The following is a 24,390-nucleotide window of genomic DNA, read 5'->3' as shown; positions in this document are numbered from 1 at the left end:
TCTTTAGCATTGGCGAAGATTTCTCGCGCCCCGTCCAAAACGCCCGGAAGCAGTTAGTTGCATTTGCTAAAAACAAAACAGTCCCATTCTCGCTACGCTACAAAACATTATTCATTGGCAAACAACGTTATATGTTTGACGAGTTGTCACAAACTGTCAAAGAAATTGCATAACAATCACCAATCTATCAACGACCAATAAACCGCCCTCAATCCACCCCTCGTGTAAATACTTCCTTATCTGTTATCTTTACCAACATACGGAGCTTCCTTTCAAAGCGGGATCTTGTATCTAATCTCGTGTCGTCATCCAGCAGCAATATATTACTACTAACTGAAACATGGTTAACTGCCGACGTCACTGACGAAGAAGTCCTTGCTGACTTGCCAAATTTTCAAATCTTTCGAAATGATCGGAAAGGCGCACGAGGTGGAGGTGTACTCATCGCCGTCAGCCAACAGTTGTCCTGCTCTCTCATTACCATTCCCTCTGATATTGAAGCATTGTGGCTCATATGTCGGGCTTCTCCGCAAACAGTTGTACTGGGCATCTGCTACAGACCACCAAATTATAGTACCGAATTTTCCCGTAAACTAAACGACCTACTATGTCAACTTTCTGCAGAGTACCCAAATGCACGAATTCTTCTTTTTGGTGACTTTAATTTCCCAAATATTAATTGGATTGACCCATCACCCTTAACTGTAAGCAACTCAGAAGAAAAAGAATTTATTGAGGTTTGTCTCAATTTTAATCTCACCCAGCTGGTAACAGAACCAACGCGCGTCGCTCGCGAATCTGCAAATATTTTAGATCTCATATTAACCAATCAACCTGACAGTTTATCATCCATAAACTACCTTCGAGAGATTAGTGACCACAAAGTTATTCATGCTGTCTTTGAGCTTACTCCTGCAAAACGTCATATCGAAAAGAAAACAATCCGCCTGTACGATAAAGGAAATTATGAAACTATAAATAACGAGCTGAACATCTTTTTTCCAGTTTTTGAAGCAACATTCCACAACCAGTCAATTCATGAAAATTGGTTGATTTTTAAAAATAAGTTAAACGAGCTAGCAAACCATTTCATCCCCTTGTTCAGTTTCCACGAAAATCAACATAAACCGTGGTTCACTAAAAGCCTCAAAAGATTAAAAAACAGAAAAAAAAACGTATTTTCCGCTCAGCCAAGCTGTCGGCTGACCCTAGTGCATGGGAAAAATACTACGCGGCTGAGGATGCATATTTAACCGCAATCCGAAACGCCAAGTACTCTTTTTTCCACGTGGACCTACCAAATATGTTGATTAAAAACGCCCGAAAATTCTGGCAAGTGATAAACCCTCAGCAAAAGCGTACTGTTGGCATTATCAATGAATTGGGCGAACCTGTGAATGATGCTGAATGTGCGAACGTTTTCAACACCGCGTTTTCATCGGTTTTTACTGCAGAATCTGATGTGTCATTTACAATGCTCCCTGCAAACACCGAGTATCCAATGTCTCCCGTCACTTTTTTTGCTGATGGTATTGCGTCAGTAATTGATAACATTAAACTGTCATCATCAGCCGGCGTAGACGAAATTAATTCCAAATTTCTAAAAAATACTAAACACATCTCTGCAGCATATTTGTCCTTGTTATTCTCTCAGTCACTTTCTACAGGTAACATTCCGGAAGACTGGAAGGTGGGAAAGGTCGTTCCCGTCTACAAATCAGGTAATAAAGAATCCCCATTAAACTACCGCCCTATCTCTCTAACGAGCGTGCCTTGTAAAATCATGGAACACGTCATCTTTTCTCAAGTCATGCATTTTCTGGACTCGATCGACTTCTTCCATCCTTCGCAGCACGGCTTTCGTAAAGGATTCTCCTGCGAAACTCAGTTAGCCCTCTTTCTTCATGATCTGCACATTAACCTCGACTCTAACATACAAACTGACGCCATATTTTTAGATTTTTCAAAAGCATTTGACAAAGTACCTCATCAGCGCTTGCTACTAAAACTTGCTCAGTTGAACTTAGACCATAATATCTTACGATGGATCAAAGAATTTCTTAACAACCGCTCCCAATCTGTCCTAGTTAACAACCAGTCTTCTAATCTCATCAGAGTCACATCGGGCGTCCCCCAAGGGTCTGTTCTTGGTCCGCTTTTATTTTTAATATATATTAATGACTTACCGCAACATTTATCCTGTAATATTCGCATGTTTGCAGATGACTGCGTCATCTACCATTCCATCACTAACGTATCGGACCAATCTGCTCTCCAAAACGACCTTAACCGCGTGCTGCAATGGTGCGACCGTTGGTTAATGTCACTTAACTCTACTAAATGTAAAGTTATGTCCTTTCACCGCCGCCGCAATCCCCTTTTCTTTCCCTATACCTTCACTACCACCCCCGTAGAATTAACCGAATCATATAAATACCTTGGTGTCACCCTTTGCAGCGATTTATCTTGGCGTACGCATATTACTAACATTACCTCATCTGCTAACAAAACCCTGGGATTCCTTAAACGTCAACTACGCCACGCCCCTCAGGAAGTAAGACTACTCGCCTACAAATCACTAATAAGATCAAAGCTTGAATATGCATCCGCCGTCTGGGACCCTCACCAAGTATACCTCATCAACGCAATCGAAGCAGTCCAAAATCGCGCAACTAGATTCATTCATTCTTCATACTCGTACCATACCAGCGTATCACCCCTGAAAGCTGAATCAGGTTTACTTAGTCTCGCTTGTCGTCGCCGCATCGCTACCCTCTGTTTGTTTCACAAGTTATTCAATTCCCCCCTCTGTATCTCACCTTACATCGTACCTCCCACACGCATATCTCACCGCACCAGTCATCCTCTCCAGGTTGCTCGCCCACGCGCTCGCACTGTCACTTTTTCTGCGTCATTCTTCCCCCGAGCAGCTCCAGACTGGAACGGCCTTCCCCACCACATTGCTGCCATCACCTGCCCATCAAATGTTACCAATCATCTCTCATCCTGAAGACCAGCACCTATGTTTGATTATTTTTGTAACCCCACCCCTTATGTAATACCCCCTAAAAGGGGGTCTTTAAGGTAATAAAATGAAATGAAATGAAATGAAATGTCTGCGTACAGATTCTTCAACGCACAGCTACAGGCAACACTGAATTTGCCTGCTGGCACCTGTCAGCATCATGGATCGTCTTGATCAGCTTGGGGCAAGGATGCCAAAAACCTCGTCCTCGGAGTTTTCATGCAGCGTGGACTCTAACGTACACTGCTCCAAGAGTCCGCAAAGAAAAAAAGGTCCAAGGCACCTAGGAAGAGGGTTCCTGCTCAAGCTGAGTCAGCCGCAGACACTGCAGTCGCTGAGTCAGCCGCAGACACTGCAGTCGCTGACCAACGTGACTGTCATCTCGGTTTCTCGGCTGCGCACGAACATCATCGCCTGGTTTCACCAGATAGATTTCAAGTTCCAGACATTTAAAGTTGCACCAGGTGGGGCCATTTCATTGATTGTATCCAAGTTACCATCTAAGGACACCACGTGGATTACGTACCACCTCAAGACAGCCAAGCAAACAATGTAGGAGCAAATGAAGAAAGCTTTCTGTCGTCGTTACAATCTGGACAACGAAGCTGAGGTGAAACAGAAGATGTTCAGCACAAGTCAGCACTCGGGAGAGTCCTGCACCGACTCCGTTTTCCGTTTACTGGAGCTCATCCACGAGTGCAGCTACCCAGAGACGAAGGCGGAGAAATGCAAGGTTTTCCTGGCCACACTCTTCCACAAAGCACAAAAGCATGCTTGGACAGCGCTTCGCTTCGTTGAATGAGTTGCTGGACTCTTTCCTTTGCTTTGACCAGGTTGTCTTTAGCTAACCAAAGACACCGGTTTTGGCTCTCGCTGCAGAGCGAGTGCAAGCTGCGCAGGGATAAAGAAAGCACGCTCCTTCCTGCTCTCGAAGCAGGGCCGGCCACCGCCTCATCGGAACGCTGACGACAGCAATCGTCACCAGCATCCTTCTACAACAGAGAAGCAAAAGAAGCAGCATGCGTCGCTTCAGCATGTGTCAAAAACTTTGCGGGACTTTCAATGTACTTCGTCCCAATACCCTGAAGTTCGTTTGCTCCGTCTCATTTGTAAGAAAAACGGCCACTTTGTCACGTGATGCCGGCAAGATCTGACCCAAGAATTTCTGGAATGGCAACGGCACTTTGAGTCTGTTGCATTGTTGACGGAGAAAAGTGAAAACCTGATGCCCCTACCGCCTGGAAGGTGTCATCAGTAGTTTGGTACATCACCTCTGGTGCTGCAGTGGGCATCAAGACAATTAAGCTCAGCAATGCGGACACTGACCCCATTTTCCATTGTTCAAGCCTTTTTTTGCCAGGGGACTTCTGTCTCAGAACCTTGGAAAGTTGTCAACCCTCAGCACCAACGTTGGTGTCACATTTGACAGCGGTACGCAGCTCGGAAGTTGACCTCCAGACAAATCAAGCTCGCTCAAGAAAAGCAAGAAAGCGACTTTGACAGTGGCACATGTATGTTCTTTTTGAGGACTAGCTCGTGTTGTAGGAGAGCCCACTCATCAGAATCAAGGCAACACTATGATTTACTGGCCCTCGCCAAATTGTGAGCCGGCTCTCTCCCGTGAACTACGAGCTTGAACTCGTGGACGGTACTGGCCGCAATGTAGTGCATGTGGAGAAACTGAAGCCGGTCGTCAAATTTGTGCAGTCTCTACCTGGGGACTGAACTTTGTAAACTTTATATGTTTTTTTTCTCATTTATCACGTCATATGTATATCATTATTTAATCATGTGCATATTGCTCAACGCAGTATTTGTTTAATGTTTGTTTAGTGTTTGTTGCGTGGCAGCGTGATATCAGGTCGACACTTAAAAACTTTGGCACGTGACGAGCTGCAAAAGAGACATCGCTCTAAAGCGGCTCGTGCGAGCGCTCATGATCGAAATAAAAGAAGTAGTTTTGGCATGGTAGCTGATGACGTTGACATGTCTTTCCTGAGCACGGTGCCCATTTATCTTGATGACCGATCCAGATCGTCAAAACAACATTACCCAGGTAAAATTTCATGATGGGTTTTCCCGCTAGGACTGTCTCCTTGCAGAGCTGGAAAATTTCCGCGGCAGCCGAAATTTTCAAGAGCATCCTTTTCACTCTGTGTCATCCTTTGATGATGTTTATGGTGAGCATATCTGCTGTCTCTACTGTCACACACAGCTAGTGGAATGCCTTGTGGCTGGGGCCTCTGCTGTGGTCTGCGTGGGGGTCGGTTGGGGCACAGCGATTTTTCTTATCTTCCCCTCTGGGTTATGATTATTCATTGTTTCCATACGTGTATATGTGTTATCTTGTACTTACGACTACAGTTTGTTTATGTTTACACCTACTCAGCGGCGGGCTAGCAGGCGCACATGCGTAAGGGTACTAACCTTTCTGTCTAGCCTCGCACGCCACTGAGTGGGCAAACTTTCTCGTGCAAATGAAAATTATTATTATTATTATTATTATTAGTGAGGTCCAGTGTTGAAAAAATAGTGCCTCCAAGCACGCTCGCCACAAAATCTGTTACAGCTCGCATCAGATTTACCGCCAGTTTTTCAACCGCGTTCAGTGTTGTGTTGGCTCGATTATGCCTTAGCTTTGGAGCATCCGGAGTTCTGCCTCCACTGCGGTACACATTGCAAACGGTACAGGGCTAGCCTTCAAAAAGCGCAGTGCTGCATCTTTTTTCAAATCCAGGTTCACCGAGGGTTCTTTGTGCCTGCTAATCCCTGGGTCAAGAACTTCCTCATATGTCAGCAACGCGTCATCTAGGGTCGTGCCCCGGTCAAGGTGGTAAGCTACAGTGTCTACCTCAAACTCCATTGGTCTCCCTTCGACTTTGGGTAAGACCAGATAATTCTTGACCAGTACATTATTCAGTGAAGAAAGGGAGAAAACACAGGCGAGCTGGTGAATGACAAACATAGTAAACCCGAGACTTAGGAAAATAAAAATGAAAATGAAATGAACATTGAAGTCTCGGACACAGGTTAAAGTTTATTCAACAAACACCGCCTTACATACACATCCAAATCTCCTTCACAATCCACCCTTTGGCGAATACGTGCTGCCACCTAGACACGCGACTGGGATAGAGAATAAATAGCTAGAAAACAATGCGCGCACCAGGCCTCTCTAACTTGTTCCACACGCAAAACGTGCAAAACGTGAGCCACATCCTGTTTGCCCATTGAGCCGCTGTGACGAAGTCGACACAAAGAAACCATTTTCCCTCTCTGCAGGAAAAAAAAGAAGGTACTAGAACCATTCACTCTCAAACCGATGTTTCTACAAAAGGTTCATTGCTCGGCCAGAAGGAAAAGAAAGAAGGTACTAGAACCATTTACTCGCAAACCGATGTTTTTACAAAAGATCCTACTAGTACTAGGCGTAACATAACTTCCAACCATATCCAGCACACGAAACAAGAAACAAAAAGAACATGAAACCCAGACACAAAAGAACAGGCCAAAACAAAGGACCTCAAACCGCAAAGGCTGCACAAGCACAAGATGGTATAGCCTCGACTGCCTTCACAGCACTTGCAGTGAATGAGCACTCATGCAACCGCCATGGTGTGATCCAAAGCAATTAGCTCACACTTGTAGAATCTGGCTAACAGTCCATGCTAAGGGGAGATGAAGTATAGAAAACTGCAGCTCTAAACACACACACACACACAAAAAAAGAACCTGCCACATTGGAAGAATATAGGAACAGAGATGGGGCAACAAGTTTGAATTATGTGGGGGATGGAGAATATAGCAACCCTGCTCACCTGTTCTGACGCAACTTCGCACATAATCCGATACCATCCGAGCCTATTTAAAGATCTATATCACATTCCCACCCGAACTGATCGGCATTCCTAATCAGTTTTATTTTAATATGTTCAGTGACAATGCAAGCCAGTTTTAAATACTCTACTTTTATAATATTACTTTTTCGTACTTCTCAATGCAACATTTTCATGGCTGTTCCCCAGATCACGAGAGCCGCGCACAAGTAGCGAGCCTCAGTTTGGGCATTTAGGACGCAGTACGTAGCTGTTTTGCGTCTCCTACGCACTGCAAAATCTGCGTAAAACGATCCAAACTTCTTTCAGCAAGTGCTATGACCCACGGGGGTATCGGAGGTCGAGCGTGTTAGCGCACCGCAGCTCGTACGGCGAAAGGTCCCGCTGCCAGGGATCCCCACCCCCACCCGATTCGATCTGTTGTGAGGCACAGACCCCAGGCTAGCAGTCGTACTGTAGTGGCTAAATTTTCTCATCTACAGCCTGAAACGGTGTAGCCAAAACCTAGACAGGCCGATCGCAAGCTACTTAAAATAGTGAGCGTCTTATTTTCTTCCGCTATGCCCAAAATGACGACAGTGCATGCGATTGAAAGACCAGCGGATAGGCGGGCTACCACTCTTGCCTTCGAATCGTTCGGGAGTCGGGCACCTGCATTTGCACCATGATTGAAGAAACAGAAAGAAGCGACGTCAAATCACATCGACACAGAATCACTCCAGCCTTCCTTGCTTGTGCCCTTCAGCTCTGTGCGCCGTCAGCCGTATCAACGCTAATCAAAATTAACAACGCCTGCCGCGCGCGTTTCACTGCTCATACAAACAACAACAAACAATCAGGGTATTTTGCTGCAGAAAGTTGCTTCCGCCAGTTTTAGCGAAATGCGGAGCTCAATCCCCGCTCAAGCGACGTTATTCAAGGTATTGAATTTGGCGTAAGGATAGTGTGTTTGGGGTATGCGAAAAAGACTACGGTATTGGCTATGGCGTACGCCGAAACGACTACGGTATTGATTTTGGCGTACGCCACAACCACTACCGTAGTCGAAGCGGAGGGGTAGTGAGATCGGCGTCCTACACCGGCCCCCCGGGCCCCTCCCTTGGATCTGCCACTGGTTTAAGGAGGCGTAATCGCCTTTTCGATCAAGTAAATTCAGTGTGCCCCTGCAGCGGCTGAGGACATGAAAATTTTCGTTATCAAGTATTTTCCGTTGAAGCACCAATCAAAAAACTCGGTTATCAGGTTGCTGCGAGGGTGGTACGTGTCGGACTGGTCTTCTGGACCCCTGGGGCCGGAGCCTCCTGGACGCCCCGGGCCGAAGCCTCCTCCGCCGTTGTCCTTGGGCGCCTCCTTGCTAGACTTGTCGTACTTGTCCCGCTTCTTCTTGTCGCTGAGGACCTCGTAGGCTTTGCCCAGCTCCTTGAACTTTTCCTCCGCATCCGGGCTCTTGTTCTTGTCGGGGTGGTAGCGTTTTGCAAGCTTCCGATAGGCCTTCTTGATGTCGTGCTGAGTGGCAGTCCTCCCAACACCCAGGATTTTGTAGAAATCCTTTCCCATGTCTGTGGCCTGCAACGACACAATGTCAATGGTTACAGTCTTTATCTAAACCCAAGGCTTCATTAACACGCAAAATACTTTCGGGGTAACTAAGGAGAGGAAAGCGAAAATGAGTAAATTAAGTAAGTAAGTAATAAGTAAGTAACTGGCAATTTGCAACTACAGTGGAGTCTGTGCCATCCAGCAGTAAGAGACGTGACAGCCGAAATGTGGACCTAAAACTTCAGCTGGGTGGGCGACGACTGGAAGGTAGTCAATTGTTTAGCGGTGAAGCTGCGGATTTCTCATTTTTACGAACTTGGGTGCCAAGGATTTTCACAATGATTGATTGATTGAGTTTTATTGGTGCAAAAGCGTCTAAGGCTAAAGAGCGCCAAAATCTGTGACTATTTCATGAAATGGTTTCTAGAGAGGAAGGAGGGCTCTAGTGGCCAGTGGTAGAATAAAGAGATGGACATGAATCTGTATATAAATAATGTGGATGAAAAGTTTAAAAATTGCAAAACAAGTTTAAAGTCGACGTAAAAGTCCAGTGCTTTCTAGGAATTTAGAAACATTTTTATGATTTATAAAAGGTTCATCTCCAAGCAGAAGAGCAAGGTGTAAAGGCATCTGTGCTGGATAAAACTGGGCGAAGTAGAATTGCCGGTACCTGTGATATCCGGGGCACTCAAGAAGGTTATGCACTACAGTTAATGGTTCTGAACAGTGTTCGCATGCAGGTGGATCTTCTCAGCAAAGTGTTAGATGTGTGTGGCCAATTCTTAACCGACAAATAATTACCTCAAAAAACCTATCCCTATGACGGGCACTCGCCCACTCCTGTAGCATCGGCTTCACAACATGGAGTTTTGGTTTCGCGGGACCATTCCTCTTGCCATTTACCTTTGTAGTCTTGGTAAGGTATGTTGTGAATATCAACCTTCCTTCCAGCATATGTGGAAGCGTGTCAATCAGCAGCTTCATTCCCGGGTATACCCACGTGGCTAGGCACCCAGCAAAAGACTATCTGCAATAGCTGCAGATAGTCTTTCCCTAGCTGCAGCAACCACTTTATGTTGTAGCTGAGTTATTAAAAGGTTTTTTGCTATCTCAAAGGATCTAAGTGCTCTCAGAGCACTTAGTGAATCAGTGTAAACTGCAGAGTATGGATGCCTATTTTTGATAATATAGTCTGTGGCCAATAGTAAACCGTATAACTCGGCAGTCAAGATAGTTGCACTGGAATTAATCCTCCGCCCAAATTTAAGTGATGGTCCAATCACGGTACAGCCGACAGAGGAGTCGGTTTTTGTGCCGTCAGTATAAAAGCTGGTGTAGTCGTTATATGTATTTTGTAGCTCAAAGAATTCCTGTTTTAAGACTTCTGGTGGGGTAGTTTTCTTAGTGTACTCAGTGAGTGACTAGTCTGTGATGAGCAGACTATGCTCCCATGGTGCCACTGTTTCCAAAAGCTGAGCAACAGGTGGGCTCATCTGAAGGACAGCCGAAAGAGCCGAGGTCTTGTTCCGCAATGAAAAGGGAGGCTTAACAGTGAGCTTATACTTTTGAAGGTTCGTTCAAAACGTGTTCTCTCGACTATACTCCGCGACAACTTTTCTTGGCAATGCAGTTAAAGGTAGAGGCCCGCGTCCCCTCTCCCATTTTTTGTGTACGCAGGCTCTCCTCCTCCCCCATTTCCGGGGAGAGGAGGAGAGCACGCACACACTCAAAATGGGAGAGGGGACGCGGGCCTATACCTTCCACTGCATTGCCAAGAAAAGTTGTCGCGGAGTATAGTTGCCGACATGGATGTTGTACTACAAACCGTATAAGGGAATACATTGGACCTAGGACATATCGCCTTTTCTCTAGAGACATTTCATTAGATTCAGCATAGGGGCTCAGCACAGGGGATGTACGAAACGCACCGGTGACAAGTCGGATCCCTGCGTGATGGATTGGATCCAAAATTTTCAGTGTTGATGCACTCGCTGATTTAAACACCCAGTGGCGTAGCCAGGATGTTATTGCGGGAGGGGTTCAAAGGCATTATCCTCCCCCCCCCCCCCCCGCCTCCCTAAATGACGAAGCAGGGTGAACTCTGCGCTACGGACACTCACACAAAGTTTAGCAGACGAAAGCAATGGCGATCCTCAGATGGCATTCCTTGACCATCGTAACACGCCGTTGCAACACACGCACCATACTGGTGGTTGACTACGCCTTGGTAAGCGCGGATGCGCTTACCAAGGCGTAGGATGCCGCTAACGGCCCGGACAAGCGCTAACATGCACCATATTTTCAACAAAGGTGCCTATAGTTGTGTTACACATAACTTGGAAAAACGTGCTGAGCTTACGATGATGACGTGTGTCCAGTACGTGTGGAATTCTTCGGCATTGGTGCGATTACGCTACGAGCAGAAAGTTTCGTAATGCCGCCGACGAAGTTTTGACGCGAAGGGATGCCGTGTCGCCAAAAAAAGAAAAAGCTTAACTGCGCGCCCCATGATGCGACGAGCGGCTCTAGAAGTTGCTTGTAGAAAAATTGTTACGATTTTGCGAATTACTGGGAAACCACGCTATGTTACCGTCATAATCTAAGCCCTGAGACAAGGATAAATCAAATAACGGACAGGACAACTCTCATTGTCTCAGGATTTATATTAAAGGGATGGTGAACCGAAATTCGGATTTAAAAAAAACTATGCTGGAGATGTAGGCTGGACGCTACAATCCCTACAACACTACTAGTTAGGCGATATCTCAAATGGACGGCCGTTTTTTTTTTTTTTTTTTTTTGGACAAAGAAGTCGAGATTGAACCAGGCCGACGAGGCGGTGACCGCCAAGCTTCGCTCCCTCAAGGCCGCGAGACGGAGAAGACGCGAGGCCGTTCCTTCTCCTTCTCGGAGAAACATGGCATCAACATTCCTGCCAAATTCGCGTCGTTTTTTTTTAAAAATACGGTCATCCGTTCGAGATACCGCGGTATGAGTGATGTTTTGGTGTTTGTAGCATCCCGTTGCACGCTTTTGCCACGTGTTTTGGGGAATCCAGATTTCGGTTCAGCATTCCTTTAAGATGTCTCCTAACCGGCTCGTTAACATACTTTCGCTCCTTGTTAAGTTTAACGTCTCGCGGACGGCACAAACCGATGCCCCGGCGGCGGAGTCTCGACGAGCATGCACACGGGGTCACCGCCGACGGATCCGTCTGGCCGGGCTCGCGGCGCGACACTCGCCCGGACTCGGCCGGGAGCCCCGAAGGTGCGCTCGAAGCGTGGAAAAGGCGTTATGTAACGAAGGCCAAAGGCCATATACACCAAGAAGGAGCAAAAGCCGATGCAAAGGCGTGCGCGATCGGAAACAAGGGTAGAAAAGTACGCGTCGCTCGCCGCTATGAAATGCGTCCTGCAAACTCTATAATCCGCGGCCGCATCCCTTTTCTGCCCCAACTTGACGGCTACTGTCTCGCGGGGTATGCCGACAAAACGATCCGGCGATCGTCGGGATTCGGGGTAATAATCGCTCTCGCTGCGAAGGGCCGTCGAGTCAACCACCAGCATGGTGGATACCTAATGTTCGACGTCATCATCTGATGTAGGCGCAAGGCATGTTTTGGGGATCACCTCAAACCAGGCCAACGGTTGCTTCTTTAATTCTCAGTGGACAGACTTATCCAATTGCTGCAAAACAAACGAGACACTAAACGGTATGTGCTCCAAGCGGCGTCACGAGTCTTCGATCCAGTGGGATTGATTACACCATTCACGATACAAGCAAAGATTCTCTTCCAGAGTTTGTGGAGGCTCAAACTAAAATTGAATGAAGAGCTTCCGGAACGCCAGAGGGGAGACTAAGAAGAATTGTATACTGAGTTGTTTCAACTCTACGGTATTTTAGTCCCAAGACACCTCAAGAATGGGCTGACAGAAGTCATAGAAACACAGCTGCACATCTTTGTCGACGCAAGTACATAAGCCTATGGAGCATGTGCTTACATGCAAATCGAAACTCAACGCGGAGAAGTTTTAACGGCTGTAGTGACAGCTAAGTCAAGGGTTGTGCCGATCAAAACATTAACGTTATCGCGTCTGGAACTGATGGGAGCTGTTGTTTGAACAAGACCCCTAGACTATACCTGCGCAAGACGCACCCTGAAATTTCTTTTCCATATACCATGTGGACGGATTCCACTGTGGCACTTAGATGGATTCAGGGCTCAGTAGAGAGATGGAAGCCTTTCGTAAAACCTCGCGTACTGGAAATCCAATAATAGTGTTTCCAAAAACTGGAGGCAGTGCCCTGGGAACAGTAACCCTGTGGACCTGCTCACGAGAAGAGAATCAACGCTGCGGGACAGCTCCATGTGATCGAAACAACCCAGCTGGCTTGTTCGAGATCCAGTTGAATGGCCAAAAGACCTACCTACCTCAGACACTCACTTGGAACTCAAAAGCAACGAGCGGTGCATCTCTATAGTATAGACCTTTGCAAAAAGTGCTCTCTGGCCGCCGCCATTTTGCGAATCGAGCGGCCCCTATCAGGCAGAAATTTCTTATTCCGCCTGAGTTTTAAACCCGGTCAGCGTGACTCCCCACCTGCATTGTGGATTCGGAGTTTGCCGGCTTTTTTTTTAAGTTTTTTTTTTTTACTTCGTTTGCCTGTTTAGAATGCTTACCCTTTGTGTGTTATCTTCCACTGTGAGAACCAGGGAATACCAGGACTCGTAGCCTGCTTGGCCTTCGCAGGAAACGAACGAAGAGAGTGAACGTCAGGCAGCCCGCGACGCGGGCAGTTCAACGTTCCTGGAGGATTATTTCCGGTATACGATAATCTCCAAAAAGCCTTCTCGGCTATGTTCCAGGTCTTCGTGAAAAATAGTCGATAGGGTCGGGTGCGGGGTGTGTGGACAGAATAGACACGTTCGTTAATTTGGTTTGAAGCTGTGCAAAAAAGCGGCTCGCTTTTACATGTGCCCTAAAACACGCTGGATTCCGTCCGATCGTCGTAATGTGACTATCGTCGACACTATTCTGGATATGCTGTGTTATTTGAGACCTTTCTCAAATCCTGTTCGGATGACGCGGCACCGTGGGATAAGCACAATATATGTTGTTCGATTGAGGAGACTCGTTGAATTTCATGTTGCGCGCGGGGAATATCCATGCAGTTCGGATATCCTGTGTTGTCAAATATTTCCGACGGTTAAGACCTCTGCAAATTGACTCGGCTGAGTGTATGGTGCCGTAAAAACATCAACATAAAATGAAACAAACATTCCAGTTGCATTTGTTCTGTCGCGCACGGACTCCCCAAAACAGCTTTGATTTCTTTGTTTTTGTTCCCAAAAAGAGTACAATGCATTCCTAAAAACCCCGAGGAATTCTATTCGCCATGGAACACAAAATAAAAAATAGAACGCGGCAGTTTAGCCTCCACCAGCGTCCGGAAGTGCGCCTACGCAGGCTGCCACAGCCTAGAGTTCTTCGATATGCTCCCCCGAAACCGCAGGTAGTTATATACAGGAACTCTACCAGAACCCACTGACTAGAAAACCCATAGATCGTTCTCGATCTATCGGCGGTCAAAGTGCACCATTTTGGGGCTTTTTTCGGACGAAATATATTAACTTAGTGATGTCAAATCAATGTCTTGAACTAAATACGCGCTATTTCGCGAAAATATTTGTGGAGAATATGTAGAAATACCTATAAATATTAGAAAAAAATTCAAAAACAATAATTTTTTTGTCTTTTTTTTTTTTTTGCCGTGTCTCTTTTCCGAGAAAGATCCTCGACAACATCAGACATTATTATTGGTCATATAACTCCGAATCATTTTATTCTCAAAAATAAAATGATAAAACTGACTGTAACAGGCCGCGGAGATTTTCAATTCGCAAACTCCAAATCCAGTCAAGACGATAATCCTCAGAAGTCACAGAAACACGTACAAAACTTCGATCACGGATAACATAAGCGAGAAGAAATGAAAACGAAAAATAGTCGACCGAAATGGCGGGAAATCTAGGGGACCGAAAATCTCACATTTTCAACGGCAGTCGGGGAGGGGGTTAGAAGTTATTGGATTGGATTCATTTAGTTCAGCAAGGTGCAGTGATGATAAAACTCCGGAAAGATGAGGATAGCGCATGAGATCTGTTACTACACCGTACGTTTTGACCGTTCAAAAGCGGAGGAAATTCACTTCGCGAGACGACGATACGACCGCTGCTAAGAAATAAATCCTGGAGGTTCCAGCTTACCTCGGTGGGCTACGTTGTCCGTTAACCTCTGCTGGAAATGCTGGGTCTTTGTACGTCGCAGTATCCACAGTGCACTCAGTCGAAAATCGGCGTTTTCTGATCGTTGATCCGAGAGAGAGACTTGCGAAGTGATCGGTGAGCGGGTCGCCAGGTGAGAAGTGAGCTTTATAGACCTTTTCTGTGTACTCTCGTCCCCAGCCACCCAATAGGCATATCCGGTATGGACGAAGAAAAAATAATCCAACCTTCAAATAGTAAAAAAATAGAGGGGAGGCAAAACGAGAAAGTGTGACGGCTACGCTTATATCCTAAATGCCTCCTGCGTAGAGGGGAGGCAAAACAACGTTTTCGCCCATACTGGAAGTGACGACATTCAAGATGGCGGTGCACTTGAGGTGCGAGGAAGAACCTTCGAGAAACTCCGAACGTGACGTTTCATGACGTCACAAGCGTCCGCATGTATGTATGTATTTATTTATGCAGCGATTCCCTTTGAATCGAACGTCTACTAAATAAACACGCAAAAAAGAAAAAAAGTCACCCCTTACTTAGTACTGCCATGTTCTGTCAAGTATAGCAGTGGCGGAAAGCGGATGCTGAGATTATCACCGCTTTCCGCCATAGAGTAATATACACAAGGGAAAGAGCGGAAAATCCGGCCGGTTCCCTCCGATCCCGTCCGCGAAGCAGCGTGTTCTACGAAAAGTAGTCTGAAAGATTACTGTTTAAAATTCTCCCGCTAAAAATTGTGGTGCTTTAATCATATTTCAAGAATTTAAAACCTTGACTGCCATAGACCTCGACTCGGTTTCCCATCAGGCAGCTTTGGGCGTGGTGCGTGCCTCGTGAGAGAAGACGACGACTGACTCTCATGTCAGGTGGAACGCTACGGTGTAGGCCTCAGGGCAGAGGTTCCACTTGTGAATAGACTTGCAACCCTTCCGCTATTAAATATATAACATTGGCGACGAGGTAAAGAAATAAGCGACGACGTCAACGAGGGATGAAGCAGAAGCGCTCGGCCAGCAAGGTACGATGGCGGCAGCCACGACATTTGGCGCCATCGGCGAGTTCGTGCCGGGTACCGACGCGACAAGGCCTTTGTACCTGAAGCGACTAGAGATCTACTTCATCGCGAACGACTTCCAGCCGATAAGAAGCAAGTTGTGTTATGCACGCTCTGCTTGGCGACGACGTAAGCCATCATGCGTTCTCTTTGTTCGCCGCCCTGCTGGAAATGGCAGGCCTGTTCCAATTGAAATGCATAGCCAAAGCCTATGAGCATGAATGTGCAATTGGCGCCGATGAGAAATTCCGATGTTTTGCACATTGGTACAACTGGAAATGCTGCAGAGAAGCCGCAGCACGGGGGAAGGCCAAAGAATCGGTTGAGGGAAAGTCAACTTTAGGGGGCAAGCGCCGTGATGCCAATTGTGTCAATGTGCACGACACTCAGTTTGCTCATTACCGCTCATTGCAGCCAGTGGCGCTATGTGGCAGAGCCATTGTACGGGAGATAGCAAAGAGCCATGCATTGCAGAGAAGTGAACTCGGTGCAGTATGGCAGTGACAATGCTCAATCGCCAAATTAGCACACCCTTGCAAAAATTTTCTATGGGACCGATAGAGATTTTTATGCGATCAATAGGATTTCATCGTACCGATGGGCATTTCTACTGGGCCGGTAACAAGTTATATCGTACCAATACAGACTTCTCTTGTACCATTAGGAACTTCTGTGGGACAAGCAGGAACTTCTATGGGACAAGATAGAAACTTCTATGGGAACAACACGAATGTTTTCTGGTCCGGAATACAAGTGCCTATTGGTCCTTCAATAGGATCAATAACAAGTTGTACTGGTTAAACTGAAAGCTTCATTGGTGAAATGGAATGCATTTCGGATCGAGAACTCTTAATGGTCGACTGGGAATACAGAACATAAAATCTATTAAGTGGGCCTCTATCAGGTTAAACAGTATGCTTAGTGGAGAAATTAGAGTTGTTATATACTAAAGTTTTATGTTTTGAGCACAGGAAAATAATTTTTGCCGCAAATATACCCGATGGCAGGCACGCAGCCAGGATTTTGATTCGCCCATGACAAAATACTGTATGAGGGGGAGGGGGGAAAGGAGGCCCCACCAAATGAAAGGTTTGAGAGGAGGGGGGGGGGGGGAAGGGGTCCCATGGTCCTCCCCCCCCCCCCCCCCCCCCCCCGTGCAGATACGTGCGTGCCCGATGGGTTCCTCTCTGTCAAATAAACTTTTTTTTTTTAGCTATATAACTTGGGTTGGGCCATGTAGACACTAATTAAATAAAACATTCAGTTAATAAAGTGAATATGAACTCTTTTTTGTCACGTGTTTTAGAATTTCCTGATTACGTACTGTCCTCCTTCGTATTATAAAACATGCGGCTGCCAGTAAAACATAAAGAAAAGACTATGGGGAACGGGAACATTGTGTGTGCACATAGTATGCACAAGATTTATGAATAATTATATATAGGCAAGCCACGAAATTCAGGTATCATCGGAACTCTGCAGTTTTAGCGGTGTATTCTGTCCTTTTGTTTTCCAGGATGTTTCAGTAACAGTAATAGCGTAAACGATTGCACCAACTGGATTATGTATTCACATTATACTTTGCTCCGTTTTATTCAGTTTCACCTGGTTTCGGAGTGGAACGTTCTCGTTTTTGTATAACTTTTGCTCCAGAACCGAGCAAATCAGAGTAAAACCGGGTCAAAAACAGAATAACACTGACTCAAAAATCCTATTATCATCTTTCACGATTGGTCCAAAGCTCTCCGACTTCCGACGTCGGGACTTTAAAACTTTGGCGGAGTTGGCGAAAAAATGCGATACTTCAGGCTTCCATTTTGCCATGTGAACGTATCCTGTTCGAGCCCTAGTCAAGGCTACGCGCTCGTTCTGGGGCGGCAGATCACGTGCACATTCTATCGTGGGCAAGCTTTTTATTAACAGAAAAGAAAAGCCGGTAGTGCCGAATAACATCCAATAATTATTAGCACCATAGAAGTCATTTAAAAAAAAACATAAAATGCGCGCACACATACACACACACGAAATAAGGATGACCTTCCCGAAATTATGATTGCACCTTGTTTCACGCACAGTAAGTGTCAGGCAGCGCTTTCCACTTTGTAGTTGAGCAAGGAAGTTCCTTTTTGAAAGGCATTTTACGCGCTTGTTGGCAGTTTGGGCCTTTAGTTTGGCTTCTGGCTTCCCAAAGTTGTAGTTTTCCTTGATGCCGGGAAGAGTGTACACTCCAGCAATGAAGTTTTCGAGATTCAAAAGCCCTTCATAATTAAAATGAAGGCCAGCCGAATTAGGGTACGTCAGACTCGTTACATTCGTCTTTGGCAGTAGCCTTTTCGGAAACTTGGACAGGAAATTGGTCTTCAAATCTCCCGTCACTTTCACAATTTTATCACTTGTGTCTTCACTAACTGGCCCAGTACTGTGACCGCTTCTGGTTTCATTGGTACTACTTAGTTCACGGGGAGTTTTTGTCTCACCGTGTTCCGAGACAACCGAGCTTACAGAAACTGCTGTCGGCGACGTCGGTTCTGGTCCCTGGCGTTGTAGCATTTTTCAGGACACAACTTCGTCTCAGGACTGTTGTCCTTGGCAAGCTGGGTATACTTAGTGGCTCCAAGTATATTTTTTTGTTTGGGTTCATGGTCGCACAGCGCGACACCCTACGTGTCTCAAATCCAAATTTTAAAATTCGCACCGACGTCGTCCCGCAGCGATTGCAATTTTCTAATTAAAATGACAAATAAAAATTACTCCGTTATAAGTTTAATATATATTCAGTATTTACATTTGACAATTAAATGATACCATAATTTTTAGAAACGTTCATTATTTTCTTAAGTGCATCAGTCACACTTGCGGGCTTGCGGGTTACACCACGTGACAATATAGAGTGAGCTGGAGTCAATAGAGTGAACAGTGGGGTCACCCGCATGCATCCAGCATGACATATAAAACCAAAATAAGTTTTCAAAGTGCAATTTATGCAAATTTTTTGCTAAATTAAGGTCAATAAGTAAAGGTTTTAAGTATTCGTTTACTTCAGCAAACAAAAACAAGAGTTAAAATACGAAGTATTATAGTCACGTGATACATCCCCTGCGTCAGGAAGTGGTCCGACGTGATAAACCGAACGGTCCGGCCGGAGGACAAGGAAGCGTGGAAGAAGAACCGAAGCCACCGAAGCAACGTTCGCGGGAAGTCTAACCCACAGTGGTCTAACCGCTTCAAGCACGTTGCAGAGTCGAGGCCAGTTGAGCGGCCGGAATTTTACGAACGATTATGCAAGCGTACGTCTTGAGGACGACCATGAGCCACATATCATCTCAAATTTCTGCCCGTCAAGCCTTGTGACGAAACGGAATCGGACTTCTTCAAGGCGCGGATCCTAAAGTTGTTTGGTAAGTTCTGGTCTCCACACGCGTTGTGCCCAGTCTAGTGACCATCTCCTCTAAGTTAAAAATTGCAGCTTTAAGCACAATATGTGGGAGTAACTCTCGGCGCCGGTTGTTTCAGGATCGCAGAGTGACGCGGAAACCCAGTGACAGTAAGCGGGTGCTAGTACCTCCGACGAGATGAGTGACTGCCCGGGAGGGCTGGAGGAAGCTTGTATGAGATAGGTAATTGTAATTTCATTTTCGCGCTTGCGAAGCAATTCATAAGACGTATTTTAAATTTGAGATTTTCTTTAGTTATGCCGCCACAAGTACAAGGAATTTCATTGATAGGGGTGCCGTGTGTTTGTTTTCATATGCCCAGAAACTAGGTAAAGGTTATGTGTTTTAACTTTTTTTCTGTGCTGATAGGCTTAAAGGCGGACCAGCAGAAATATTCTTCCGCCTGGCGGAAATTCCTCCTCGCCCTCTTTCTTTCGTGTATTGTAGCACGGCGAGGCGAGGGGTAAGGTCCCCTTTTGCGCCGGCTTCTTCTGAGAGGATAAGCCGAGAAAATCCCCATTCTGAACGACGGGCGATGGGTGCGGCAGCAGCGACCTCGTGGCTTAGAGGTAGCTTCAGATCCTATCGCGTAATCTGCCCCATTTTTTGGCGCTCACCAAGCCTAGCTTCTCGGGTGTTGGTTTTTACGGAGCTGCAATCACCGAATTTCAGCTGTCGAAGGTCTTTGGTTTAGCCTGTGGCAAAATAAACACATACTTGAGAGCCGCGATGCATCCCCGCACCCCTTTGAAGGAACGTGTCATGGATATTTTTGGTTCATCAAGGAGCTCAAAAGACATGCGCGAGAAGTGGTGACTTGAATATGTAAGGATGACTTACATCTTCACAAAACATTCCATCTTTAAAAAAACGGCTTATCACGCTCAAACCTGCCTCAAAATTGGGATCGATGGAAAAGAAAACGATGCACCAGGCGCGGGAATCTTCTAGAAGATCTCTGTTTTCTAGCAGCGAGCACAAATTATTGGAGAACTTTAGCAGACTATGTTTTCAGGCCACATATATTTAGCGGAAGCTCGCGCTGCCACTTCGATGCATTCTCTGAAGCACGCGCCTGAAGTGGCAACGGGCCTTTGAAAACGATTTACTAAAATGCCCTGTTGTGTGCCTAACTCGCGGAACATGATGGCCAGCAAAATGTATGAAATTCATATTTACACATTCCCAACAACCACCTGAGGTGAGAGGGCATCAAGGGTGGATGTCAATTTTAGAAAGTTTTAGTGGGTCACTTTTAGCCACTTAGATAACCGTACGGTCCGTACCCCAGAACGAAATGTAAGCTAGATTCGCTCTTTACATTCTTTATCGAGTGCGGCTATGGAGCGGGAAAGACAATATTAAAACCCTTTTTGGCGAGTCCAACGTGTCGTGTTATGGTTCAACGTTGCTTGTATCGGTACCATAGCACGGGCCGCCACTTCGAAGTATTTGTGTGTCTCAAAGAAACTAAAGCAAAAGCAGACAATTTTTTTTAACGTGACACAGAATTGTATTTAGCATTGTAAAAAACTTTTAGGTACCCTACGCCACGCAGTTAGCACAAACAAACAATCGCCGGTGTTTCCCACTTTTTTTTTCTTGTTAGAACTGAATGATGTTTAGGAAACTGTTAATGCGAGTATCCCAGCTAAGCGGTAGAGTTTAGTGCGAGTCGATACATTGCTGGGGAAAATAGCAAAACCGCCGATGTCGTGTTTGCGCTAACAGTGTCGCGTAATGTACGCATACCGCTGCACAATCAATGCTAACGGAGTGAATCAGTAAATTTAGTGGCCCCCAAAGAAGTGGTGTTATTTTGTTTTATTTTTATGGTTGAAAAGTTGCTATTTTTAAACAAGCAATTCGGAAAAAACAGTGCTTCCGTTGGGCACCAACTTACGAGGCATCAATTTGTTCTACACTAAATTCTGCATGGCCCTTGCGTAAAAATGTCAATATTGTGTTCGTGCTAGCTGTGTCACGCACAGTAAGAAGACCAGTTCATTGCTCGAACATTTAAACAAGGCCTTTCTCACGTTTTCTTACGCCAAATAGACGTTTTGCGAGTACGCTCCATTACTGGTGGTTCATAAAATAATCTACGTTGTTTATTTAGAGGAAGGAAGTGGTGGTGAGGGGGGGGGGGGGGGGGGGGGGGGGCGGATTGAATACAAAAGACGACTCAGGGAACCTCGAACTTTGTAAATATTTCGCTCAACCTATAATCCTGAGCTAATTAAATCACTTTTGCTTTGACTGTTTTAGGACTTGTTAACAGTCGCGCTAAAGGCCAAGATGAGCGAAAAGTCAGATGCCAATGTTTATTTGAGCAAGAAGCTTATATATGCCTAGATAGAACTGAAAAAGCGTACGAGTGTAACCGTAGCTATCTCCGACAAAGCCTGAACCTCACTTTTTCGACATTTTATAGAAAGTCGTTTGTTTTATCGAATGAACGGACATTTCATCGAACGCCGTTTCATCGAATCGCTAAGGGCCGTTTCATCGAATTTCTCTGTTATGGCTCTGTACCGAGTTTTGGGGCATAACAGTGCTTTATAGATGTTTCACCTTGCATTTGTTAAGACTAAGGTAGTCACTTGTGAAATTGTTTTGAAGGTGGTGTCAAATTACTAAAGATAAAAGCAATTGGCATAAAAAGAAATAAAAACAATTGGGTATGCGACTTACTGAAAATATTTACTCATATACATATATGACTGAAACCACGACGCTGCAAATAAAGGACAGACACTTAGAACACGTTTAAGTGTCCGTGCTTTCTGTTTTTGCCTCATTTTTAATTGTTTTATGTGACATGGAGAGGGGTCATTGTTTCATAGAGGCTTCTTCTCGAAGCAGGAAATGTTCACGATGGAACTTACCTCGTCACTGCACCCAGTGATATAAAAACAGAAACAAAAGAAAAAAAAAGGAGAGAATTAGATGAAGTTCTGTATAAAAATTAAAGTAAATTCCTAAATATTACACACTGTAACGTTGTTCGATGAAAAGGTGTTCGAGGAAACGGCTTCTTTGAAACGGCGTTCGAGGAAACGGCGTTCGATGAAACGGTGTTCGACGAAACGGCTTCGATGAAACGGTTTTGATGAAACGGCGTTCAATGAAATGCCGTTCAATGAAATGTACGGACGCACTTATAGCGGTACGCGTGCATTACGTGGCACTTTTAGCCCGAACGCGAGATCGGCGCTATTTACTATTTCTGCCCAGCAACATGTATTGTCTAGCACTGAGCTCTGCCACTTAGGTTGGATAGTTGCATTGACAGTTTTCTAAACATAATTTATTTCTAAAAAACAAAATTTGAAAGACCGGCAATAGTTTGTCCGTGCTGTGTGGCAGTATACTTAAAATGTGTTTGCAAAGACAAATTACAAACGCGTATCATGTTAAAAAAAATCGGCTACATTTGATTTTTTTATTTTTTTATTTTTAATGCCTCAATAATACTTTAAAGTGGCAGCACGTGCTATAGCACCGATTTAAGCAACGTTGAACTATAACACCAGACGCTTCGATAGCTGCACTCGATCAAGAATGCTCACAGAAAGGTTATAGCTTGTATATTGTCGTAGGGTGCGGTTATCCAAAAGCTAAAGACGATCCACTAAAACTTTTTAGTATCGACACACACCATTGCTGTCTTCTCACCTCTTGTGGTTGCTGGGATGCGTAAATTTAAATGTCACGTACATTCGTTGGCCATGATATTGTGTAAGTTACGCACATAATATTTGTGCTCGTTGCTAGAAAACAAAGACCTTCTAAAAGATGCCCGCGCATGGTACATCGCTTTCTTTTCCATCAATCTTAATTTGAGGCAGTTTTGAGCGCGATAAGCAGTTTTTTTTTTAAGATGGAATGTTTTGTAAAGATGTAAGTCATCCTTACATATTCAAGTCACCACTTCTCGCGCATGCCTTTTGAGCTCCTTGATCAACCGAGAATATCTATGAAACGTTCCTTCAATGGGTGCGGGGATGCATCGCAGCTCTCAAGTATGTGTTTATTTTGCCACGGGCAAAACCAAAGACCTTCGACAGCTGAAATTCGGTGAGTGCGCGGGCGCAGCCTTGCAGCTCCGCAAAAACCTACACCGGAGGGGCTAGGCTTGGTGAGCGCCGAAAAATGGGGCAGATTACGCGATAGGAGCTGAAGCTACCTGTAAGTCATGAGGTCGCTGCTGCCGCACCCATCGCCCGTCACTCAGCATGGAGATTTTCTCGGCTTATCCTCTCAGAAGAAGCCGGCGCAAAAGGGGACCTTTCCCCTCGCCTCGCCGTGCTACAATACACGAAAGAAAGAGGGCGAGGAGGAATTTCCGCCAGGCGCAAGAATATTTCTGCTGGTCCGCCTTTAAGGTTAGAATGAATTATATCTGTCAAGGCGTGGCGCAGTCTGTGTCTATTTGGAGAAGAGGTGTGTGTGTGTGTGTGTGTGTGTGTGTGTGCGTGTGTGTGTGTGTGTGTGTGCGCGCGTGTGTGTGTGCGCACGCGTGCATGTTCGTTTGTTTGTTAGTTCGTTGGGGGAGAGAGAGGAGGTGAAGAGGAGGAGGAGGGTGAGGGATCACGTCGAATCATTCAAATCGTTAACTCTGACAGTAATGAGGTAAGAAGGATACCTGCTAGTTACACCGGTTCGGTTTTGTGCCAAACTCAAATTGCGTTTTGCCGCGTAAATATTGCTACAATTTTTTTTTTTCATCAACAAAATTAATTTTGAGGCATGCCGTTGGCAAATAGGACCCCTGTTTTCAATCCCAGTCCAGGTTATTCGCGACTCCAGCGAACTATAGATGGCGCGCTGCTCAGGCAAAATTCGGACGAAAGAAGGTCGTTTTCGTTGTTCAGCATGCGGACCATCACAAATTCCTGCACTGCAGCGTAAAATCGGTGTTACATTTGAATGCAAAGCGATTTTTCGACCCTAGAAACGTTTGTCTACTCAGTGCGTAGGAAGGACCCGGTGGAATCATTAAAATAATTACTGGAAACTATGTTTGTTTCTATGCTGCCTACGAAAACCAAGCAGCGATAGCAGACGACAGAGTCGGGACAACCTCCTCTCCTGAGCTTCTCGGCGCTGCCGCTACGCGGCGTCGATTTCGCTGGAGTCACGAATATTGCACTGGTAAATTTCCTCTACATAGTGCTGCTTCAAAGATGAACTGAAGTTTATGTCTTCTATGTGTGCAT

At 45.5% G+C, this 24,390-nt stretch overlaps 1 protein-coding gene and 1 long non-coding RNA gene across 2 annotated transcripts in view; one reads left to right on the top strand and one right to left on the bottom strand.

The window, feature by feature from the left end:
* Window positions 1–7,972: 7,972 nt before the first annotated feature.
* On the bottom strand, window positions 7,973–8,418 carry LOC120849687 (dnaJ protein homolog 1-like). The gene has a single exon (XM_040221903.2). The coding sequence runs from the start codon at window positions 8,416–8,418 to the stop codon at window positions 8,014–8,016; it is 405 nt and encodes a 134-aa protein (XP_040077837.1). The 3' UTR covers window positions 7,973–8,013.
* Window positions 8,419–18,788: 10,370 nt separating this feature from the next.
* Window positions 18,789–24,390, top strand: part of LOC120849688 — a 30,047-nt gene continuing 24,445 nt past the window's right edge. The window contains exons 1-2 of the long non-coding RNA XR_006077154.1: window positions 18,789–19,132; window positions 19,248–19,351. This is a non-coding gene — a long non-coding RNA (uncharacterized LOC120849688). The remainder of the gene's footprint in view (window positions 19,133–19,247; window positions 19,352–24,390) is intronic.

The sequence above is a fragment of the Ixodes scapularis genome, unplaced genomic scaffold (assembly GCF_016920785.2).
Source record: "Ixodes scapularis isolate PalLabHiFi unplaced genomic scaffold, ASM1692078v2 ptg000919l_1__unscaffolded, whole genome shotgun sequence".
In the NCBI taxonomy this organism is placed as follows: domain Eukaryota; kingdom Metazoa; phylum Arthropoda; class Arachnida; order Ixodida; family Ixodidae; genus Ixodes; species Ixodes scapularis.
Note: the sequence above shows the minus strand (reverse complement) of the source record. Positions and strands in the feature narration are given on the sequence as shown.